The sequence below is a fragment of the Schistocerca nitens genome, chromosome 7, assembly GCF_023898315.1.
Source record: "Schistocerca nitens isolate TAMUIC-IGC-003100 chromosome 7, iqSchNite1.1, whole genome shotgun sequence".
NCBI classification, from domain to species: Eukaryota; Metazoa; Arthropoda; class Insecta; order Orthoptera; family Acrididae; genus Schistocerca; species Schistocerca nitens.
In genome coordinates this window covers 380836442-380860715 of record NC_064620.1, presented here as the reverse complement: position 1 = coordinate 380860715, position 24274 = coordinate 380836442, and the positions used below count along the sequence as shown (strand labels likewise).

At 39.4% G+C, this 24274-nt stretch overlaps 1 protein-coding gene across 2 annotated transcripts in view; it reads left to right on the top strand.

Moving 5' to 3' along the window:
• LOC126194915 (polyphosphoinositide phosphatase) overlaps positions 1–24274 on the top strand; it is a 187387-nt gene that overhangs the window by 108210 nt on the left and 54903 nt on the right. For both annotated transcript variants that reach the window (XM_049933287.1, XM_049933286.1), the window contains one exon: positions 11451–11676. In XM_049933287.1, the coding sequence (XP_049789244.1) occupies positions 11451–11676 (226 nt within the window). The remainder of the gene's footprint in view (positions 1–11450; positions 11677–24274) is intronic.

The following is a 24274-nucleotide window of genomic DNA, read 5'->3' as shown; positions in this document are numbered from 1 at the left end:
CCTACTTCCTCCAACACAAAATTATATGTTTCTGTTCTTAACATCAGATGTGCAGCTCGCAATCTCACAAAAACTTATCTCTGGCATTGTCTATGCTCCTGTACATCTTTCAAGGGTACAGTTGTATCATTCAGGTAGATTAGACACCGGTGAGGCTGCAGTCCCCTCAATATGCCTTCGAACAATCGCTGAAACATAACAGCAGCATTCTTCAACCTGAATGACATCTTCCGATAGTGATAATGGCTTCATGGTACTGAGAATGCTGTCTTCAGTTGATCCTTGGAACCACCTCCAACTGATGGTATCCACTTCTTAAATCTTTGGTAGAAAGATACCGGTACTGTCCCAGGTTGTTGTTGGTCTCCATGATGTGGGGTATGGGATATTGGGTTATGCATCTGTTGACTATCTTACTATTAAGGTAATGGTAATCCTAACAGAATCTGTACTTCTTGGACCCATCCTTAGACTTCTTGGGCAGAAACACAGTTCATACCCTCCTCCCCATGGACTGTTGCTCTCTTCTATTATCCCATCAGTCAAATGCTGGTTAATAAAATCCTCCATAATTGGTTGCAAATACCGAGGTATCTGTTACTGTTTCCATTACACAGGTGCCTCATTTCCCATCAGAATCCAGAGCTGTGTAATGCTCATCACTGGTAACAGACCCTGAGGGAAAGAAACTAATCTTCAGAGTACAACAACAACAACTACTTTATCCTCACCTTCTATACTTCCTTTAGATACTCCATCTTTTTACAAAATGCAGCCTTAACAGCAGCCTGTGGTGCCCACTATTTACATCCTCCATGCATCAATCATTTCTCCTTCAGATTCATGGGCACTACCTTCCCACCGTCTGTCTTCTGTATGCACACAATAATCCTTTTAACAAAACATCTTACTGAATTCAAATTATTGTTCCCTTCCAAATGACTCAGTTTTGCACAACATATTGACATGTAGGTTAGCTCCAGACTTACCCAAAGTGACTTTCTGCTACCACCTGGTACATCACGATGTGGATCAGGCCTTAGTATATTTGTACGCAGTTTAATTTCATATACCAATAAGATATATGCACCTTGTGACAGCTCTAAGGGGGTGGTTTCATAAAAAGTTTCATAAAAAAGCAAGGAAAAATGTTTGTTTCATAAATAGCTAATCGTACTTCTCGACATAGTCTCCTTTGTGGGCTGTACACTTGGTCCAGAGATCCTCCAGCTCTTTCATCCCAATAGAAGAACAGGTTCTGTCAAACTCTGAAAAAATACTCATTGACTGCAAGTATCACTTCCTTTTTTGATGAAAGTTTCTTCCCAGAAAGCAAAAGTTCCAAATTAGGAAACAGGAAGAAGTCACTTTGGGTTAAGTGTGCTGAATAGGTTGGACAAGGGACCAATTCAAAGCCCGGTTCATGCACTTTCACCATTGTTACAGCTGATGTGTGAGAAGGTTCATTATCCTGGTGAAATAACACTTTTTTATGTACAAACACTGGTCTTTTGTGCAGCCATCACAAATTTCAAGCTATCCGACAATGAAGCGTAATTGGGCCCAGTCATGGTTCAGCCATTTTCAAAAAATCTGTGATGATTATTTCTTGGGAATCCCAAAAAATGAAGTGATCACCTTTCCAGATGACAAAATAGTCTTTCCCTTCTCCGGTGCACTTTCATCAACCTTTAGCCATTGTTTTGATTGTTGTGGCCATTGTTTTGATTGTTGTTTTGATTTTAATGTGAAATGATGGATCCAAATTTCACCAACTGTCACAAATTGGTGCAGAAAGTCTTGCAGACTGTGATTAAACATCACCAGACATTGTGATGAAATGTTGTGCTGGGTGTGGTTTTGGTTGACTGTGAGCAATCGTGGCACCCACATCACACACAGCTTCTTCAAAGCCAATCTCTGTGGAGGTTATTATGCACTCAGTTGAGATGCCTACAATCTCAGCAATCTTATGAATTTTTATTCAGCAGTCTATCATTACCATATTGTGGATTTTTCAATAGTTTCCTTTGTGGTGACCACAATTGGGTGGCCAGAGCAAGCCTCATCTTCAGTGCTTGTCCAGCCATGTTTAAATTCATTAATAAAAAAGTAAATAGTCTTCAGTGCTGGTGCAGAGTCCACAAGAGCTCCATCCAGTTCTGTTTTTATTTGTGCAGCAGTCCAACCCTTCAAATGAAAATGTTTAATAACAACACGAAACTCAGTTTTCTCCATTTTCAATCGCAGTTGACAAACTGACCAATTCAGACAAGTCATAGCAATAGATTGTACACTGTACATTGTTGAAGTTCTTTATATGCGTGTTGGAATAATTAAGCTTACCAACCATGAAGTTGCAACAAAAATGTACCATTCTTTCATGGAAATTTGCCAGACTTATAAACCCACACTCATACACTGGCAACAGTTTCCTCTAGCTAGAACGTTTAGCCATTAATTTCCACCACATGTTGCCAATGGATGGTTTCAGGTTGATGCAGAAAGTACAACGCCAGGATCATGCTGTAGCCCTCACATACATGAGCCACTACATCTACACACTCTTTAAATGGAACCACTTCTAGTTGAAAACTTATCTACACTGACCCCAGTGGCAGTAGATCTTTATGTCTCACTTCAGACATCCTATAGCATTGTCGTTTCACAGCCTCTGACCCACTAGGTATCTACTGGCTGCTGACACATCTCCCCCCCCCCCCCCCCCCCCCCATGTGCCCAACAGAAACTTATACTTCTTGTTCCGCACAACTCATACTGCTGCACATTCTGTCACTGCATATCTACTTGGTGCACTTGGTGCATCTAAGGCTAAAGGGAATGCCTATGCATTTAATGGCTGCTTATTTCCTCCATGCCCACCCCTTTTACCATTGCCAAAATTCTGTTGTTGAGACATATTACCTCTATCCCACTGAGGCTGGCTGCAGTGCCTCTGAACGTGCCCAGTATGCCCACATCTGTAAATCCTTAAATTTGGGGAAAACATTGTATGCCTCTCATGTACACCTGGGAACATATTGATCTCCTCATATTCCATTGTAAACCTTAGAAGCTCTTGTCTCTGCATTTCTCAATGCTTCTGTACACCTTACCAATGTTTTTACCTTTTCCACTAGACTTAATTTTGCCATCCATAATAACTGATTATCTTACCAACCACCCACACCTGCTAATGTCATCAGGTCCTCCACAAATGACACTACATCCTCAGATGAGCTTCCAGAAGAGGGAATGATTAGGCTAGCAGCAGCTGAATCTATCACATGATCTGGTGCTTGGAGCAATGGTGTGTGTTCATCCTTAATTGCATTTTGGCCCCGCAACTTCCGTGTTATCTACCCCCACCAGTGCTAAATTTTCGGTCAACAAATACAGTGCCTTTAGCTCCAAAATGTGCCACATCTCTGACTCAGCCATTGCGACATCTTTACCTCTCATTCACACACAATGTATACAGAAAATCATTCACAGACCAACAGATTACACTTTACACCTTATCGTTAACCATCTAGACTCCCTACATTGCCTCACAGCATGACCATGACAGTGGAATATAAAATGAGTTACGGATAGGCTCAGCACATAGCACAGCATGCCCAAGCAGATTGTGCCATTGACGTTTGACAGGCTCTGACAAGTGCTCCTTGTAGTTACCTGAAATTGAGACAGCTCAGTTGGTTTTTCTGGCCTGAACAAAGTAACTCACAAGTTATGGAGATACTCCCTCCTAGATCCCATTCTTGTCATGCACCCAAAAAATAGCCAACAGTTCTCTCCCTCATACCACTATGTTGATACTGCAGGCATTGTGAAGACGTAATGCTGCATGCATGACAAACCATCTGGTGTCCACTGAAAATGACACCAACATTTCCGACGCCAAGTATACCCAACCCCAGGGGTGGAGGGATGGCTGCAATGTCAGGATGACAGGTGGCAGAGGGTTGAGGTGGAGTAGCGGGCCAGTGGAGGCACAGAAAGATGCAAGTATCAAAATTAATATTTAATTTCTACTCAAACGTTAGTGCCGTGTCGGTGTGGAGTAATGACAATACCCCCACTACAGGGAAAGAGGGCCGGGTGGCCAGCGAGATGTCAACCAGTGTCCTGGCCTGCTGGCTGCAATGCATGTGCACTCAGCTTTTCTGATGCATGTGCTCAGTGTGTAGCTTGTGACCCCATTGCACGAGTCACACCACAAACTTTTGTTACCAGTGGCGTATGAAGACATTCAGCAATCTGGCTGTGGTAGCCAGCTCTGTTGTGCATGACTGGCAGAAGATAGGTGCCGCACATGGGATATGACCTGCTGCCCCCTGGGCAGGAGTCCAGCTGCTGCTGAAGGGAGCCAAGAAGTCTTGCTGCCCTGTGTCAGTTAGTCTGGAGGGAGGACTTAGTCCAGGAAGCTGGTACAGCAACAGGGATTCAAACTCATGAGTTGTGCTGGTGGCTCCCTGTGGTCCCCTTGCATTTCAGAGCCCCGACATCCTGGTAGAACTATTGGACTGTGAATAAAAAGACCTACAAAAATGAGAGCTATTTACACAAGCTAGCAGCACATCCGTTACGCCATTGCGTCACTTCCAGGCACGTACTTGGCAACATGACCAAAACCCGGTGATGGAGAAATGCCTACACCTGCACTGCAAGAACTGCTAATTACTGCTGTGCTTCCAGGTTTCACCTAGTGAGCCTGGCTCATCTTGCAATGATTCAACAGCTCAGTTGCTACCTGTGGGTGCTGCAGTACTACTCTATATATTCTTATAGATTTGCCCAAAAAAATGGCAGTGGCACTACTTACCTATTGATGGCAGATAATCTTTAAATTTTGCAGCATAATAGATAATAATGAAGAAATAATAATATAATGTGAATGGTGTGTTGTCGTATTGTAGTTACGGAAAGGCAAACTTAGCAGGAGTAACTACTTTCTTTCCATTTCAACATTTAAACATCGACAAGCGCATCCATCTAAATGTACAAGTGCTCTGATGGGAAGAATAGATTTCATTTGAGTTGCCAATCTACTATTATGTAGTCTTATTTTTAAATGGTAGGAGGAAATGTACATTTCATCATTGATCAGTTTCATGGTTGCCAGTCCTGCAATTAAATCAATTTACACTGAGATGTATAAGATGGATAACAATCCAGCTCATTTCCAAACAAGGCACCTACAGCTTTGCAGCTCTGGAGTGAATAAGACACATTAAATTATGAAACTCCTCATCTGTTCTGATTCCCAAAATCACTGCAAGTCACCCAAAGTGAGTATCCACCAGAGAAATCAGTCCAGTCCATCAAAAACATTGTGCCTCAACTACACTAACTACTAGGGAAGGAAATTATTTGCTGGCGGGTTCATGGCAGTTTACAGTGACAAACTGATGGATGCAGAAGCCATGGATGCCTGTACAATATTTGTAGAGGAAGATTTGTGAGACTGTTATGTGCAGCATCTTGCTGTTGAGTTCTACTCCGCTCACCTCATACCTAAAGTTTTTGAAAGGACCATTTACATTGGCTGGATGTAAAGGCGACATTATGCCTGCTCTGTGTTCTGTCCATGATGAGTGATCCAGTGCTAACTGGCAGCTGTGTTATCCATTGACTTTGTAGCAATTTGGATGCAATATGGAGGGATATGGGATCAGGTGTTGCTGGCTTCCCGGGCCTTGGAGATGCTACTTCTCACTAAAGCAGCTCCTCAGTTGGCCTTATGAGTCTGGGTGCATCTCACTCAAGTCTCATATCTACATCTACATTTACACTCTGCAAGCCACCTGAAGTGTGTGGCAGAGGGCACTTGAGCTACACTATCTGTTTCCCCTTTTCCTGTTCCCATTGCCAATGATGCGTGTGAACAATGATCCCCTGTAAACCTCTGTATTAACTCTAATTTCCTGGATTTACTGGCTGTGGGCCTTTCGTATGACATACATAGGAGTAATATGTTGCTCGACTCTTTCCAAAATGTACACTCTTGAAATTTCAATAACAAACATCTCTGTGATGCACAATGCCTTTCTTCTGGTGTCTGCTGCTGGGGTTTGTTGAGTGTCTCCACAGTGTTCTTGTTTTAACTAAATGATCCAGTGACAAAATGCATCCTTTTTAATTGGATCTTGGCTATTAAACAGACCTGGTAAGGGTCTCAGATTGATGGGCAATACTTGAGAACCAGTCAGACAGGTGTTTCCTAATTATCTTCCTTAGTTAACAAATTCAGTTTCCATAAAAGTCTTCCTATGAGCCTGATTTCTTGGTATTTGTTTCATGTAGGTATTCCACTTTAGGCTGCTCTGAATGGTTACTCCTAGGTATTATGTGGCAGTTACAGTTTCCAGGAGTTTGCCACCAATAGTGTAATTGTGCAGTAGAGAACTTATTTACCTATTTATGCACAATATGTTAGATTTATTTATGTTTTGGGTCAATTGTCAGCTCCTACACCATTCTTCAATCCTCTGCACCTCTTTTTGCAGTTCACCATAGTCTGCTGGTGTTGATACCTTCTTATAGACAACCACATCATCTGTAAAAGAGTTTCATGGAGCTTCTGCGCTCATTCACTACATCATTTATATGTATCATAAACAGTAATAATCCTAGTAAACTTCCTTGGGATACTCCCAAAATTACCTTTTACATCTGTTGACTTTGTTGAGTTCTGTCTACGAGGAATCCCTTATCCACTCAGAAATCTGGTCCAGTACTCTGTAAGCTCATATTTTTTTTTACTAACCTCTACATCTACAGCTGCATGACCAATGTGCAATTCGCACTTAAGTGCATGGCAGCTGGTCCAATGAACCAGCTTCAAGCTATTTCTCTGCTGTTCGACTCTCAAACAGCATGCAGGAAAAACAGATGCTTAAAGCTTTCCATGTGCACTCTGATTTAATTTACTTTATTACAATGATCATTTCTTCCTATGTAGGTGAATGCCAACAAAATATTTTCGCATTCAGAGAAGTTAGTGTGGTACTTTATCAAAAGCCTTCCTGAAGCCAACGAAAAGGGCATCAACCTGAGGGTGCACTATCTACAGTGCTGTGGATCTCAGGGATGAATAGAGCCAGCTGAGTTTTGCGAGATCTCTATTTTCTGAACCCATGCTGACTTTTATTGAAGAGATTTTCATTCTCCAATAATATAATAAATGAGCAAAAACCAGGTTCCATAATTCTACAGTGGATTGACATCAGTGATAAAGCCACATAATTATGTGTATTTGTCCTCCAACTCTTTTTGAAAATGAGAATGACTTGCATATTTTCCAGTTCCTAGATGCCCCTCACTGCTCCAGTAACCTGTGGTAAACTACTACTAGAAGGGGAGCAATTCCTTATGCATAATCTCTATAGAATCTTACAGTCATTTCATATGATCCAGAAGCCGTTGCAATATTAAACAATTACAGTTGCTTTTCTAATCTATGACAATTTATTTCAATGTGTGGCATTTTGGTGTTCATGTGATGATTGAAAGGAGGGAGTATATTATGATTTTCTGCAGTGAAACAATTTTGGAAAACCATATTCAATATTTCTGCCTTCTCTCTGCCATTTCCCATTTTGGTGTTACTAGGAACACTGATTGAGTAGTAATTCTGGTCTACTTACTGTTTTATATAATACCAAAGTTTCTAAGGGTTTTCTTTCAGATCAGTTGGAAAAATTTTACTTTCAAATTTGTTGAACATTCCTCTTATTGTGCTCCTCATGCTCATTTTCATTCCTTACAGCTTTTGTTTGTTAGATAGATTTTTTGACCTCACTTAAACCTGTATAGAAGCTCTTCTTGCTTCTCTAGAAATTTTCTGACATGACCATTAAACCAAAGTGGGCCTTTCCCATATTTGTACAGAAAATATTTGTCTGATGTATATTCAACAGTGTTTTTGAATTTTATCCATTTATGCTCCTTATCTTCATCCTCAAAACTGAGTATTTGATGTTGACTACTGAGGTACTCTTCATATAATATCTTGTAGCTTTTGTTAACCAAAAATATTTTCATACATTTCTTAGCATTCCTTGTAACATCTTTACTCATCAAATCTGTCACAGCCTAATGATCGCTGATGTCCTCTTCTGCATTAACTGATTAGAGAAGTTCAGATTTGTTTGTTGCTAGGAAGTCTGTTACTGTAGCATGATGGGGAAACTAATTTACAGTATTCTGCAAGTTCTCTCTGAAGTGCTCTGCCACTACGACTCCTGATACTGGTGGCCTGTAAAAGCATCCTGTTACAATGTTTTCCCCATCTTTGATGCTTAACTTCACCCACATTATTTCACATTCAGAATCCCTAATAACCTTACAAGATATTAAAGAATTCTTTACTGCAATAAATATGATGCCACCATTGGCTTCTAACCCATCCTTGAGAGATACACTGATCAGCCAGAAAATTATGTCCACCTACCTAATAGCTACTCTGTCCACCTTTTGCATGGATAACAATGGGTACATGTTGTGGCATGGTAGCAGAGAGGCCTCAGTAGGTCACTGTGGAGACCATGAGCTCTGATGCCACATTCTGTCACGTCCCAGGTGTGTTCAATTGGGTCCATATCTGGTGAGTTGGGGAGCCAGCACATCAACTTAGAATTTGCTGCTGTGTTCCTCAGACAACAACTCCATCACACTCCTGGCCTTATTGAAAAATGATCATCATGAAGGGATGTACGTGGTCTAAATCCATTGTTCAATATTCCTTGGCTGTCATGGTGCCTTCCACGAGTTCCAGTGGACCTGTGGATGCCCATGTGAATGTTCCCCAGAGCATAATGAAGCTGCCGTCACCTTGTTTCCATCTTGCAGCACAGGTGTCAACATCCAGTGCTGATGGTCAAGTGCCCATTTCAATCATAGTCACCGATGTTGTGTTGTTAACATTGGCACATGCATGGGTCATCGGCTGCAAAGGCCCATCATTATAAGTGTTTGGTACAGTGTATATTCAGACACACTTGTATTTTGCTCAGCAGTAAATTCTGGTGTTAGTTCCACCACAGTTCATTGTGTGTTCTGTTTTGCCAGTCTGCCAGCCCACACAACATCCGCTATCTGTAATGAGGGGTGGCCACCCAACCCCAAGATGTCTCGACATGATTTCACCTGGGCTTCGCTATGCATTGAAGACACACCACAGCACTCCTTGAACACGTGGCAAGTTGTGCAGTTTCTGAAATGCTAATGTCAAACCTCTGGGCCAACAAAAACGGTCATCGGTCAAACTCAGACAGATCATGAGCCTTCCCTCTTCTACACACAGACAGCATGCTCACTGATACTACATCACTGTGTGTGTGTCTGACTAGCAGTCATTCCTCACCAACCTGGATAGGTTTATGTCAATAGTAGGTCGGTGGTCATAGTGTTCTGGCTGGTCAGTGTATATTCCAATCTGTGTTTAGGATTTCATTTCTGACCGTTTCTGGTTTCAACAAACTTTGTGTTCCTCAAAGTATCTGGGCATTATTACTTTTAGTAAGCAATACTAATTCTGGCCCCTTGCCTTGGATGTTCCTGTACTTAACAGGGCGGGAGTGGGTGGGGGAAGAGGGCAACAGTGCACGTCACACCTACTCTGGTACCGTGGTAGTCACCTTCTTTGTATAATGCATTCCTGACTGTTTGAAGGTCCCCTACAATCCTCCACCCAGTAACAGAGGTTGAGAAAGTCACATCCAATATCATCCAGAATTGTCTAGGACTCTGGTTTAGACCTCCCACTCTGCTCCAAACCAGAGGGCTGTGATTGACTCTGGATAAGATGCTACAAACAGTGAGCTGAGCTTGTGCCACATGGGTGATGCTAGCTGCCTTCACCAATTCAGCCAGCCACCAAAAGGAGCCAACAATGGTCTAAGAGCCCAAGCAGTAGACATAATTTGTGCTGACATGAGGCACAGTTTTCACCCACCAGCGAAAAAGTCCATGGCAGCCTGGGGGATTTAATCTGGATCGTCCACACGGCAGTCAGGCATGGCGACCACTCAGCCACAGAAATGGACCAGCAATTACCCATTTCCCATTTATTTTTGTCATGATATTTTTGTGCACTTTACCTTTTTATGCACTACAATATTTTGTTCTTATTATTGATGTCATTATTTTACTTTTTCATCTTGTGCGTAATCTGTCAAATGGCCACATAATTATTTGAGTGTGATTGCAGCTGCTAATAACCTTGCTGTATGCCATGGTAACAACATAAACAACAACAGTATCCAGGATGGAGCATAAAAACTGGTTAAAAATCAAAATTAGAAAGTCACGATAATATAAGTTAAAGAAAGTCAGTATCTGATAAACAAGCTTTAAAGCATGTGTGAAGGAAGAATAATGTTTTAAGAGAAAATTGGCACTGGTTTTTGCCAAATATATCAATTAATGTTAAACATATGTGTATAATTTTGATAGCAGTTACAAAGAAAGTGTTGTATGAAAATCAAACAAGGGTAGTGGCAGAACTGTGGTATCAAACTGAAGCAGTTGAAATGTGGAAAGTTAATAAAAATGGCTAGATAATGTACGATAGGGCTTGAAATGATTAGGTGATGGACAAATCACCCAGAAACCCTTTTAGGACATAAACTGGTTAGCAGAAAATGTGAAGATCTACAAAAGTAGGTTGGCACTGAGTGGAAAGATGGAAAGAAGTTGCAGGAACAGAGACCTTCCCCCCCCCCCCCCCCCCCACCACCACCACCACCACCACCACCACCACCACCACCACCACCACCTCCCATGAACCATGGACTTTGTTATCGGTGGGGTGGATGCAGATAGTTGTATCATAGGTGCAACCAAAATGGAGAGGTACCTGTTGCGAGGCCAGACAAATGTGTTGTTCCTGAAGAGGGACAGTAGCCTTTTCAGTAGTTGCAGGGGAACAGTCTGGATAATTGGTTGACCTGGCCTTGTAACATCAACCATAACAGCATTGCTGTGCTGGTACTATGAATGGCTGAAAATAAGGGGAAACTACAGCCACAATTTTTCCTATGAGCATGGAGCCCTACTCTATAGTTAAATGATGATGGCATACCCTTGGATAAAATATTCCAGAAGTGAAATACTCCCCCATTTGGATCTCTGGGTGGGACTACTCAGGAGGATGTTGGCATCAGGAGATTCAAAGATGAAGTGGCTCACACAGGATAGAGTAGCATGGAGAGCCGCATCAAACCAGTCTTCAAGCTGAAGACCACCACCACCACCACCACCACCACCACCACCACCACAACTACTTAAAGACTTATGACTAAAACTTAAATTAGACCATCTGCCAACATGCTTAAAATATTTATGTATGTACTGCAAATCATTACCTTTATGCCAGTTTTTCTTTCCTTTCCCTTTTTCATGACTACAGTTTGTTTAGTCCATGCAAAATTTATATTTAACAGCTGTGTGCCTTGGGTGTCTTGGATGCACCACGTATTGATTTTGATTCGGACTGTGTGCGTATGTTGGAAGAACTGTATGAGGACCATGGAGACACATTGGCATTGCAGTATGGTGGATCACAACTAGTGCATCGCATCAAAACATATCGAAAGACAGCACCATGGACATCACAAGGCAATGATATAATGCAAACATTGAGCCGTTATTACAGTAATACATTTTCTGGTGAGTGATATACCATTTTTATATATAAACAAAATCCTTAACATATTTATTCATCAGTATACGTGTCATTAGACTATAGGGCCTTTGTATTTCGATGCAACTACAGTAAAATAATAGCCTTCATTTAAAGATATTATGCATTATAGCATGATAAAGGTAACTAGAAAGAAGCATTTCAAATAAATTTACTTCAAAATCTCAGAGAATCATACTTTTGTGGCAACAACATGTAAAAACAAATTAAAAGTCAAAACAGTCTGAACATTTGACCTTTCATTGGAAGCTAAGGACATAAGTGGGAGAATGAAAAATAGTGCAAAGATGATAAATGAGACATTGAGACAAATAAACCAAGCAAGTGCAGTGCTATTCTCATATTCAGGATGGCTTTTTTATGGGGATATGTTACATGGTACTTTGGGTGAGGAACACGGCAAAGAAATGTTACAGACATACACTGCAGTATGAAATACAGCAGTCAGGATCATGACAGTAAGTGGAACCTTATGACAGTGTAACAGTCACTTAGTTAAAACCATTCATCAGTCAGTGAAAAAATAAGCCAGATGAACTCTTACGGGAATCATCACCTTAGTTGGCACGAGTAATGAGTGAATGGGCAAATATCCTTTAGGAACATTATGAATGTAGGTTGTGCACAGTTGGGAATGTGGGTCTCACAGGAAGTGTACAAGGGATAAGTTCCTGCAGTCACGCTATCCTCTGTGCCCTCGGTGGCTCAGATAGATAGAGCATCTGCCATGTAAGCGGGAGATCCTGGGTTTGAGTCCCGGTCAGGGCACCCATTTTCAGCTGTCCGCATCGAGGTATATCAACAACATTTTGCCCGAACTCTTACGGGAATCATCACCTTAGTTGGTGCAAGCAATGAGTGAATGGTCAAATATCCTTTAGGAACATTATGAATGTAGGTTGTGGACAGTTGGGAATGTGGGTCTCATGGGAAGCATGCAAAGGATAAGTCCTTGCAGTCGCACTATCCTCTGTGCCCTCAGATGGATAGAGCACCTGCCATGTAAGCAGGAGATGCTGGGTTCAAGTCCCGGTCGGGGCAAACATTTTCAGCTGCCGGTCGGGGCAAACATTTTCGGCTGTCCCCATTGAGGTATATGAGCAACACCTGTTGGCAGCTGAGGATTTCGATTAATTATCATTTCTTTCTAGAGAAGCTGCATGCATCATTGGTATCTGTTCTTTCGGAACAGTTACTATCTTCTTAATGTAGAAGTGGGTATTGGACATAGATGACAGTGGCAGGAAATAATTGAAGGGAAAAAAAGGAATTACAATCAAAAAGGAAAGAAAAATGAGGTATGATTGTTTGACAAAAAAGGAAAGGGACTATGACTTGAGAAATGAAATAGAATCATTATAGGTATAATATATCTGATGAGCCTTTACTAGTAGTGTAGTGTTCTTGTTTTTACAGTCCTGGTTCTCATTGCTGCCACTGAAAAGTAAATGCAAGTACAAACAAAATTCATGGTTATTATCTGCTTATATCTCAGACATTTAAACAATGGTACTGTTTTTATTTCTTTTTTCTTTAACCCTGTAACACACACAGAACTTTGCTGTTTGATTGGATAATTTTTGCAAATAATTATCAGTACATAATATGTGTCAGGCCAATGTATCTGGCCCATGACCCATTTTTTCTAATTTTGTAAGCTTCATATTTGTTATCCCATAAAACATCGAAATTAATTGTTGGGAGGTTACTGACAAGGATTATCTATGCATTTAGGCATTGCTTGAAGAGCGATGTGTGCTTCCTTAACACTTGTTATTAAGAAAGTGCATAGTATAACTAAACATCTTAATGTAATATCTTAAATTCACACATTAATTTTCTTAGATCAGACTCTTTTGTAGGCCAACTCTCAAATTATCACATGGTAGTGTACAAATTTATATTTACTTTTAATTTTAGTTTTTCTCAGATTTTGTGATACCATGTAATCCTGACACTGTGGTCAAGGAACAAGCCACTACAAAATTCACAGACTCCTGATGAAAAAATTAAAACATATGAAAGCAAGAGGTACATTAATGTAAACAAATATAGACAACAGAACAGTAATTACTCTAAAGCAATGGGAGGAACACCTTAACAAACTGATAGTGTTGCAATTTTTGCAATTTCTTTGTTGATAGTCATAGCTATTCACTTTCTTGAAGTGTGGTCTCCCACAAAGTGTTTATGGCTGTGAACTGGATCTATTTTTATTTATTTATTTATTTGTAATTTTCAGTTATAGCAAACAAATAATGAACACCCACATTTAGTATTTGGCCTTGTTTTGAAATGAATACTTTCAAATCAGTTAACTATTGGACCTATTTTGTCCTTAAGTGTTTATTGTACATATTGATGTGTTGCAACAACTGTCTGGCTTCCATCAAGACCAACCTTGTACTGACTGAGGTAATAAAGTAAGGTGCTTCTTTGTTTTTTGTATTGTTGGCATTATGGACGGACTTCAAAGAGATTGGTGCTTTTCCATGCTGGAACACTGTGTTTCACAGAGCTTTTACCTCTGCTCCAAAAGTGACTGCATTTTGGCACGACCTCATGATAGACTCAGTGTCCACTCTGTGGTGTCCTGCCCACTCGTGTAATATAGGGTGCCTAGGATGCTGCTTTCTCAGATAGCTAAACAACAATTCAAGCAAATCTTATTAATGGAGTTTATTACTGTAAAGTAAACTGACAATACTTAACTTTGCCTTTTTACAAAGAGGTGTTGCAAGCAATTGGCAACATGCAAATAATCAGTGTCCTTCGATATATACAATTTCCATGCAACGAAAGAATGAGTCCACAAGTCACTGCTATAGTGTTTATATCACAACTCATCTTCTAGTGTGGCTCTTCTAGTGTGACCGAGGCTAGCTGGAGCGGCGATTATATTCTCTTCGTATAGGTGCCGCTCCTGTCGTGGTGTCATCCTAGTCAGCGTTCTATTAGCTGATGTTGTCTCAGCCTTCTCTGCTGTTTCATTCAGGCCCATGTGCCAGCGCTTGATGGTACACCAGAACACACTCATTGTCATTTTATGTCCTCATAATATAAATGAAAATAGGAAAATATATGTCTTGTAAAAATAACTATCAATTCCTTTAGTAAATACAGGCTAACTTTACTAGTTGTTTGAGGACTCCACATCAACTATTGTTTGCTGGTAAGATGTCATGAGAGGTGTGCACAACCCACAATGTGAGAGGCACAGATCACTACAGAATGAAAGCTTTATACCAAAAGAAAGTCTTTTTGGGGTTTATCTCACATACTTTTTAGGTAGTCTGAGAACTTACTGAGTATAGAACTTGCAGAATAGAACATACCTTTCCATACAAAGATGACGAAATGCTATTGAATTGTACATAGTTTCCTCTCTAGTATTTGCAGAATGAAGAATTCCAAGGCACTTGAATAATGACCTGCTTAAAATCTGCAGACCGACATGTCGGATCATGCTGACTGTGATGCCATTTGAGGTAACTGAGTGAAAAAGTACAGTAAACAAATTTCTGCATATCGGTGTCACTGTTTAATGTACTTCTTTAGAGCTGCATATTCAATGAACTGTCCTCAGACTGGATGTTTTTCATTATTCTGAAGTGAGTTGCATTAAAGGGTAACTCCACATACTAAGTTATAAAGACTTTAGTTAGCTGATTGTCTTGACGTTGGCTTCATTGCCTTCTTTAGAGGCAAGGTAATGTCCAGAAGCTGGACTAGTATGTAGAAAATGAACTGATGAAAAATAGTGAATATTTGGTAAATTTCAAGTTTTCAAATGAGCAAGGTATCTGAACTTTTAAATGTTTGTATTTTGAAGCTCTCTATGCATTGTAATGACACAATTTGCACTAACAATTCATACAATATGACTGCTTCCTGCTTCCTCACAAAATGAATTTGCGACATCCAGCTTTGCTGTTGATGCACTTTTTTCCTCGTGTCTCTATGTCTTGTCTCTTGATGTACTGAAATAATACGCTGGAAATGATTCTCTATAGGATAGTGCCAAAGGATGTAGATCACGCAATAGGTGAATTTTAATAGTAGCTCCACCCACTTTATTTGCACTGTACATTGTTGATGGCCAGTTCCAGTGTTACAGATCACACTGTAAACAGGTAAAGAGACACACATCCGTTTCTTTGTAAAACATCCATAGGAGAACTAATTCAACCATTAATCAGAGTCACATTATTTGTTGAACTTCTCAGTTGCGTAATATACAGTAAGAGAAATATGCAGTTAACAGTGCACATGAAATAACTTGCTGTACTGTCACCAAAGTTAATAACGCTGTCAGTTAATGTTAGTGATGAAACATTGACACTTTGCGGTTCCTGATACAATACATGGATGTCACAAAAATCATGTCAAAGCTTTCTTTTTTTTTTTTTTTTCCAAGTGATGTGTTAGGTTTTGGATAATTAGCCTGGGAAATTCACTGCAACCAACATATTTATGTTATTCCGATGGTAACTGGTCATAGAACTTTTTGATACATTGATATTGCTACTTCAGTACACCAATATAACCTGATGTAGAGAAGTTATTTGGTTGCTTGTCAGCTGCAGACTATATAAGCTGCATAGATGTTTAGCGTTTGCTTCCAAACTGCAGACTCCCACTCAAACTGACATGATAATGCTATTCTGGTGCTTGCCTATCATGGACTGACTGTTTTGTGGGAGAGGACACTATTTAAAGAAAGGTGTAAAAATATGATGATTTTTCTGAAACTAGTTAATGCTTTGAAAATCAGCAAGGTTAGGTTTTTAGATTTTAATTTTTCACATAGATCTTAAGATTTATTATTGTCTAGTTTATGAAAAATTTTGAAGGTTAGTAAATCATAAAGGTATATTGAACTATATTATGCATCTGTAGTCTGAAATCCCCTATTAATGAATATATCATCTATCTTGAAATAAATCTTTCATAATCCTTAATCAGTCAGCATCTTAATAATTGGCTTAATTAATTAGTGAGAGGTGTTGTCTTTTTCAGGAAAAAATAGCAATTAAAAATATATTGTCAAAATTTAGGATCTTGTAGGCATTAAAGCAAAATATGCATTCGAAATGAGCGTTCCAACTTTTAATGTCAGTTATTTCATAAGTTAATTAGTTTCAGATAATTTAAAATATGTTTTTGGATATCTGGGAATGTCAGCTGTCAAATGAATGCTGACAATAGCTCCTGTGCTGGCCATTAGCTCAAAATGTTTCCTAACTATACAATGTTGTCATAATTTCAGTTACTCTTAACTTTTAATTACTCGGGCTTCTAGTCAAACCAACTGCATCATTGTAATGATGAAGGTAAGTATAACCAACTGAATTGTAAATTTACATAAAATTATGCATAAATAACAATTTGACATATTCTGTATGTACTACATATTGTCAGATACAGTTGCTGGTACTTATTTAGCAAAATTTAATATAACTGAATTTACAAAATTTTGTGTTAAAAAGTCAACCTTTTTCTAAAGACATGGAATATAAGTATTTAAGCATGAAATAATTAATTTTAGTTGGCATAGTTTTTATATTAACTTTTTTTTCAATACCTGTGCTGGTACTGCGACCGGCTGAAAGCAAGGGGAAACTACAGCCGTAATTTTTCCCGAGGACATGCAGCTCTACTGTATGATTAAATGATGATGGCGTCCTCTTGGGTAAAATATTCCGGAGGTAAAATAGTCCCCCATTCGGATCTCCGGGCGGGGACTACTCAAGAGGACGTCGATATCAGCAGAAAGAAAACTGGCGTTCTACGGATCGGAGCGTGGAATGTCAGATCACTTAATCGGGCAGGTAGGTTAGAAAATTTAAAAAGGGAGATGGATAGGTTAAAGTTAGATATAGTGGGAATTAGTGAAGTTCGGTGGCAGGAGGAACAAGACTTTTGGTCAGGTGATTACAGGGTTATAAATACAAAATCAAATAGGGGTAATGCAGGAGTAGGTTTAATAATGAATAAAAAAATAGGAGTGCGGGTTAGCTACTACAAACAGCATAGTGAATGCATTATTGTGGCCAAGATAGACACAAAGCCCATGCCTACTACAGTAGTACAAGTTTATATGCCAACTAGCTCTGCAGATGATGAAGAAATAGATGAAATGTATGACGAGATAAAAGAAATTATTCAGGTAGTGAAGGGAGACGAAAATTTAATAGTCATGGGTGACTGGAATTCGTCAGTAGGAAAAGGGAGAGAAGGAAACATAGTAGGTGAATATGGATTGGGGGAAGGAATGAAAGAGGAAGCCGCCTTGTAGAATTTTGCACAGAGCATAACTTAATCATAGCTAACACTTGGTTCAAGAATCATGAAAGGAGGCTGTATACATGGAAGAAGCCTGGAGATACTGACAGGTTTCAGATAGATTATATAATGGTAAGACAGAGATTTAGGAACCAGGTTTTAAATTGTAAGACATTTCCAGGGGCAGATGTGGATTCTGACCACAATCTATTGGTTATGAACTGTAGATTGAAACTGAAGAAACTGCAAAAAGGTGGGAATTTAAGGAGATGGGACTTGGATAAACTGAAAGAACCAGAGGTTGTAGAGAGTTTCAGGGAGAGCATAAGGGAACAATTGACAGGAATGGGTGAAAGAAATACAGTAGAAGAAGAATGGGTAGCTCTGAGGGATGAAGTGATGAAGGCAGCAGACGATCAAGTAGGTAAAAAGACGAGGGCTAATAGAAATCCTTGGGTAACAGAAGAAATATTGAATTTAATTGATGAAAGGAGAAAATATAAAAATGCAGTAAATGAAGCAGGCAAAAAGGAATATAAACGTCTCAAAAATGAAATCGACAGGAAGTGCAAAATGGCTAAGCAGGGATGGCTAGAGGACAAATGTAAGGATGTAGAGGCTTGTCTCACTAGGGGTAAGATAGATACTGCCTACAGGAAAATTAAAGAGACCTTTGGAGAGAAGAGAACCATTTGTATGAATATCAAGAGCTCAGATGGCAACCCAGTTCTAAGCAAAGAAGGGAAAGCAGAAAGGTGGAAGGATTATATAGAGGATTTATACAAGGGCGATGTACTTGAGGACAATATTATGGAAATGGAAGAGGATGTAGATGAAGATGAAATGGGAGATAAGATACTGCGTGAAGAGTTTGACAGAGCACTGAAAGACCTGAGTCAAAACAAGGCCCCAGGAGTAGACAACATTCCATTAGAACTACTGATGGCCTCGGGAGAGCCAGTCATGACAAAACTCTACCATCTGGTGAGCACGATGTATGAGACAAGCGAAATACCCTCAGACTTCAAGAAGAATATAATAATTCCAATCCCAAAGAAAGCAGGTGTTGACAGATGTGAAAATTACCGAACTATCAGTTTAATAAGTCACAGCTGCAAAATACTAACGCGAATTCTTTACAGACGAATGGAAAAACTGGTAGAAGCGGACCTCGGGGAAGATCAGTTTGGATTCCGTAGAAATGTTGGAACACGTGAGGCAATACTAACCTTACGACTTATCTTGGAAGAAAGATTAAGGAAAGACAAACCTACATTTCTAGCATTTGTAGACTTAGAGAAAGCTTTTGACAATGTTGACTGGAATACTCTCTTTCAAATTCTGAAGGTGGCAGGGGTAAAATACAAGGAGCGAAAGGCTATTTACAATTTGTACAGAAACCAGATGGCAGTTATAAGAGTCGAGGGGCATGAAAGGGAAGCAGTGGTTGGGAAAGGAGTGAGACAGGGTTGTAGCCTCTCCCCGATGTTATTCAATCTGTATATTGAACAAGTAGTAAAGGAAACAAAAGAAAAATTCGGAGTAGGTATTAAAATTCATGGAGAAGAAGTAAAAACTTTGAGGTTCGCCGATGACATTGTAATTCTGTCAGAGACAGCAAAGGACTTGGAAGAGCAGTTGAACGGAATGGACAGTGTCTTGAAAGGAGGATATAAGATGAACATCAACAAAAGCAAAACGAGGATAGTGGAATGTAGTCAAATTAAGTCGGGTGATGCTGAGGGGATTAGATTAGGAAATGAGACACTTAAAGTAGTAAAGGAGTTTTGCTATTTGGGGAGTAAAATAATTGATGATGGTCGAAGTAGAGAGGATATAAAATGTAGACTGGCAATGGCAAGGAAAGCGTTTCTCAAGAAGAGAAATTTGTTAACATCAAATATAGATTTAGGTGTCAGGAAGTCGTTTCTGAAAGTATTTGTGTGGAGTGTAGCCATGTATGGAAGCGAGACATGGACGATAACTAGTTTGGACAAGAAGAGAATAGAAGCTTTCGAAATGTGGTGCTACAGAAGAATGCTGAAGATAAGGTGGGTAGATCACGTAACTAATGAGGAGGTATTGAATAGGATTGGGGAGAAGAGAAGTTTGTGGCACAACTTGACTAGAAGAAGGGATCGGTTGGTAGGACATGTTCTGAGGCATCGAGGGATCACAAATTTAGCATTGGAGGGCAGCGTGGAGGGTAAAAATCGTAGAGGGAGACCAAGAGATGAATACACTAAGCAGATTCAGAAGGATGTAGGTTGCAGTAGGTACTGGGAGATGAAGAAGCTTGCACAGGATAGAGTAGCATGGAGAGCTGCATCAAACCAGTCTCAGGAGTGAAGACCACAACAACAACCTGCTGGTATTCACAACGTGTCTTGGTCTTGATTATGTTACAACAGTCAGTTGAGATTACTCTATAGTGAAGACATCTGCACCAAACTCACTGATAATTCAGTAGCTGTGTGATAGAAAAATTTGCCTTGTATGAGAATTCTATATCAGAAACAGTATGTGTTCTATTTTGTCCTGAATAAGTGAAAATATATTCTCTGTAGGCTACGAACTGGTGGTACCTTATCTTCTTCTTTTTCTTGTTCCTTTGTTCCCATATCTGCACAATTTGTCATGGTTAGTTTAAGGGGTGACCAGATGCCCTTCCTGTCACCACCCTGTTCCCCACTCACCTGCCCCTCAGGACAGAATGTGTGTACCCTAATTGGTGCATGTAGTGTTAGCTGTGTGAAACTGTGTGAAAGTTTTCTAAATTTTTTGGAAGTCATGTAACTGAGGTGGGACTTGGATATTAGCCTTGTATTCACCTAGTTGGATGTGGGAAACTGCCTAAAAACCACATCCAGACTGGCCAGCACACCACCCCTTGTCGTTAATCCTCCAGGTGCATCTCTCCATACCAAAAGCAGTGCTTCAACACACACGGCTATCCAGGCGGGTTGCAAAAGCACTTGTATCATATACAGAAAGAGTTAGAAATTCTGTCTTGCTTACTTTTTGACCAACATTTCACTAGAAATTCAGCTTCACTCATACAATGTGAATTTTCTCCATGTCCAGCCACAGGTTCCGGTTATGTGCTTCTATGTGTGTCCATGTGATATAAATAATCATTCCTACCTCTGTCTATGCAACTGATGGTGTGCTTTTGAAATTATGTGTAAATGATACTGGGCCTTGATGAATTCAACTTTTGGTTTTTATTGAGTGGTTTTGGTGAACTCACAACATGTACAGTAAGCTTTCTCACTATGACATACATGCACTGCACCTATGAGGTTCTTACATTTGATAATGTGTTAAATACAAATTAATTTTCATTTGAAGTTTTTGTTTAACTACCATGATACTATCTCCAATGTTTTGACATACTTCAATAACTTTGGTTTTGGCTTTCTTCTTTTCTACTCATTATGCTCACTTTTGGTAGCTCATCTGAACTTGAGATTATGCCCCTTGCCTGTCAAACTCCATTTTTTTTTTTTCATAAAATGACATACTCCTCTTCTATATGCCGTTCTGTTTCTGCTGTACCCACTTCCAGTTGCTGTATGGTTGCTTTGTGACTTCCTTTTAAGTTCCTGGCTATTGCTCCTTGACTTACCTTAAATTCTCTTGTTATTGCTTCCTAAGATTGCCACTTTCTTCACAAAAAAGGAAGATTTTCCATAGACATTTTTAATAACTATGCATTCATATGTTTATTATATCCAATTTTTGATTAAAACTCGATCACACATACGTCTTAAACCCTATTGCTTCATATCACTGAGACATTCTGAAACTGATTCAGCTTTTAGAAATGTAATGTCATTCTGTAGTAGATTAAAAGAGTCTTTGCAGGGCACGTCAAAATTTATTACCACTTCAAGCTCTGATTTTATGAGTTCAGGTGAATACCTGTTTCCAGTGTCAGTCTACTTGTTCTTAATCATCAAAAACACTTGTTCCACAAACACATTTGAACCTGCTATACTTAGTAAACACACATGAGCTGAGAAATATTTGTCACTTTTTGTTAAGACGTTAGTGTGAATAATGTCACTCATATAGACACATCACCACCATCCTTAGTGATACAGTCAGTAAAGTATCTTTCACCTCAAAAATTCTTCATGTAGCTGATCCAGGTTAGTATTTCCACAGCAGGTCCGAAGTCGCAATATTGTATTTCCCCATTCAAAGAAAGAGGTTCCAACACTGCATGCTTATTACTAACTGATAAATCCAAATGGGTTTCAAGTTATTTCAACAGTATGTTGTAGAAACAATGAATTTCACATGAAATCTTATTAAGGCATTAATTTCTTGGTTCTCTCCCATAGAATTTATCGTTCTTTCTTTGTGTGATTTTGCTTACAGATATTGCACGGAATGTTATGTGATCCAACAATACTTGGCTCCCTTTCTTCCAGGTATTTTGATACTCATTGCATTTGACCTCCTATATCTGACACAAAATGCAAATATATTTCAGGAATAATTCCTTTCTCTGGGTCTTCAGCTAAAAATACTGATGCAACTTCATTTGGACAGGCATCAATGCTCTTGAAATAGCTCTTTATACCTGGCCAGTACTCAATCAATCTGTTTATGGCAGGAGTTAAGAAGAGCAATGCTGTGGACACATGCCTTAATATATCAGAACACTCAGGATGGATAAATTCAAAAATGGCTTCAGTTCCTGACATCTTTTAGCTGATACAGAGAAATGATTATAGAACGAAACAAGGTTCTCTACGCCCATTTCCAGCTCTTGCATGATCTGCTTCATTGCATTATGAATCATGTGATTTGAACAACTCACTTTCTGTAGATTGGGATTCTTGGAAAGCAACAATTGATAAACAGATTGTTTCCTGCCAAAACTCACATCAGCACTGTCAGCACTATATCTGTGAATTGTGAATTACGTTAAATTATTAATATTTTAGTGAGTGGCTATCCAGACTATCAACAGTTAACTTTACCACCGCATTTGAAGATTCACCAGACCGTTCAGTCAATCTCAACAGTTTATTCTGTATGCCTACTAAGAGTTCAAAGTATCTAATGCAAATTGGGAACATCTTTTTGTTGCCTCTGTTGGAGGCACCTGTAGTTACTGAGAAAAACTTACTACTTTCAGGAGATTTTAGAATATTAACAAAATCACTGACACTTTTAGTTGCTAATGTGTTTTACACCAATATTTCTACCTTTGTCTTGCCACAGGAAAGTTTTACAGATGTTTCTGAATCTGAGAATAAATGTGATGTTAATTTATTGGTGCAGTCCAAACTTGCTTTACTCTGCTTATGTTTGGCTGTGAGATACAGAAGTCCTAACTCACAAGCTGTGACAACATTGGCTTCAGATTACTTAGTGTTCATAACATATTTAGGCACTTTCATGGTTTGGTTCCTTGATTTCTCCTTTAACTGATATCCTTTGTACTGGGCATATCACTTGAGGTCAAACCGTTCACCCTGTGAAATGCTGAATTCCTTCCTGCACAATGTACAAAAAGCGTGTGTATCAGACGCTGAACCAGGTCTAACCCATGTAAAAGTACCTTCCCATTTCTTGAAGCACTCTTCACTGTACAGATGTTGCTTGTAGCCTTTCTTTTTCACTGTGAACTCTGTACAATCGTCGAACAAAAGTAAATTAAGATTACTAGGGCATATACTGTATGGATTCAAGAAATTATCTTTGCAATGAAGTTTATGAATGTGTGTATAGCATCAGAACTGGAAATTATGTATGTCGACAACACTATCGATTCTGCAATCAAGTTATCTTCAGAAGTACCAAGCTAAACATATATACCATAAAATCTATATCTGCATGGTGATAATTACAAATATAACCAAATTGGTGTGCATTTTTGTTATCTGTATATTAAGGGGACAAATTGTCTTGGGTTCTACAATAGGCCAGTGCCAAATATTAAAAAATGGAAGCAAGTGTTGTACAGGGAAATAAAAAAAAGTAAGGCCAAACTAACAGTAAAAAAATTTAAAGATACGGGGAAAATGTTCAACCTGGCAACCCGGTTGATTCCTAATTTTTTTAATTAGCATTTCCAGACAGCTTTTATTTATTAGTGGTTTTTCCTGACTTGTCTTTAACTTGTCAATTTTTACATCATTGCCCATATTGATGTGAGGCTGCTGCTGTTCCACAGTTGTTGCTGGCTAATTAACCTGCATCTTCCCCCTTCCAACATTTCTGTGAATGTACTGTATGGTTGATGTATTGCTGTCAGTTATC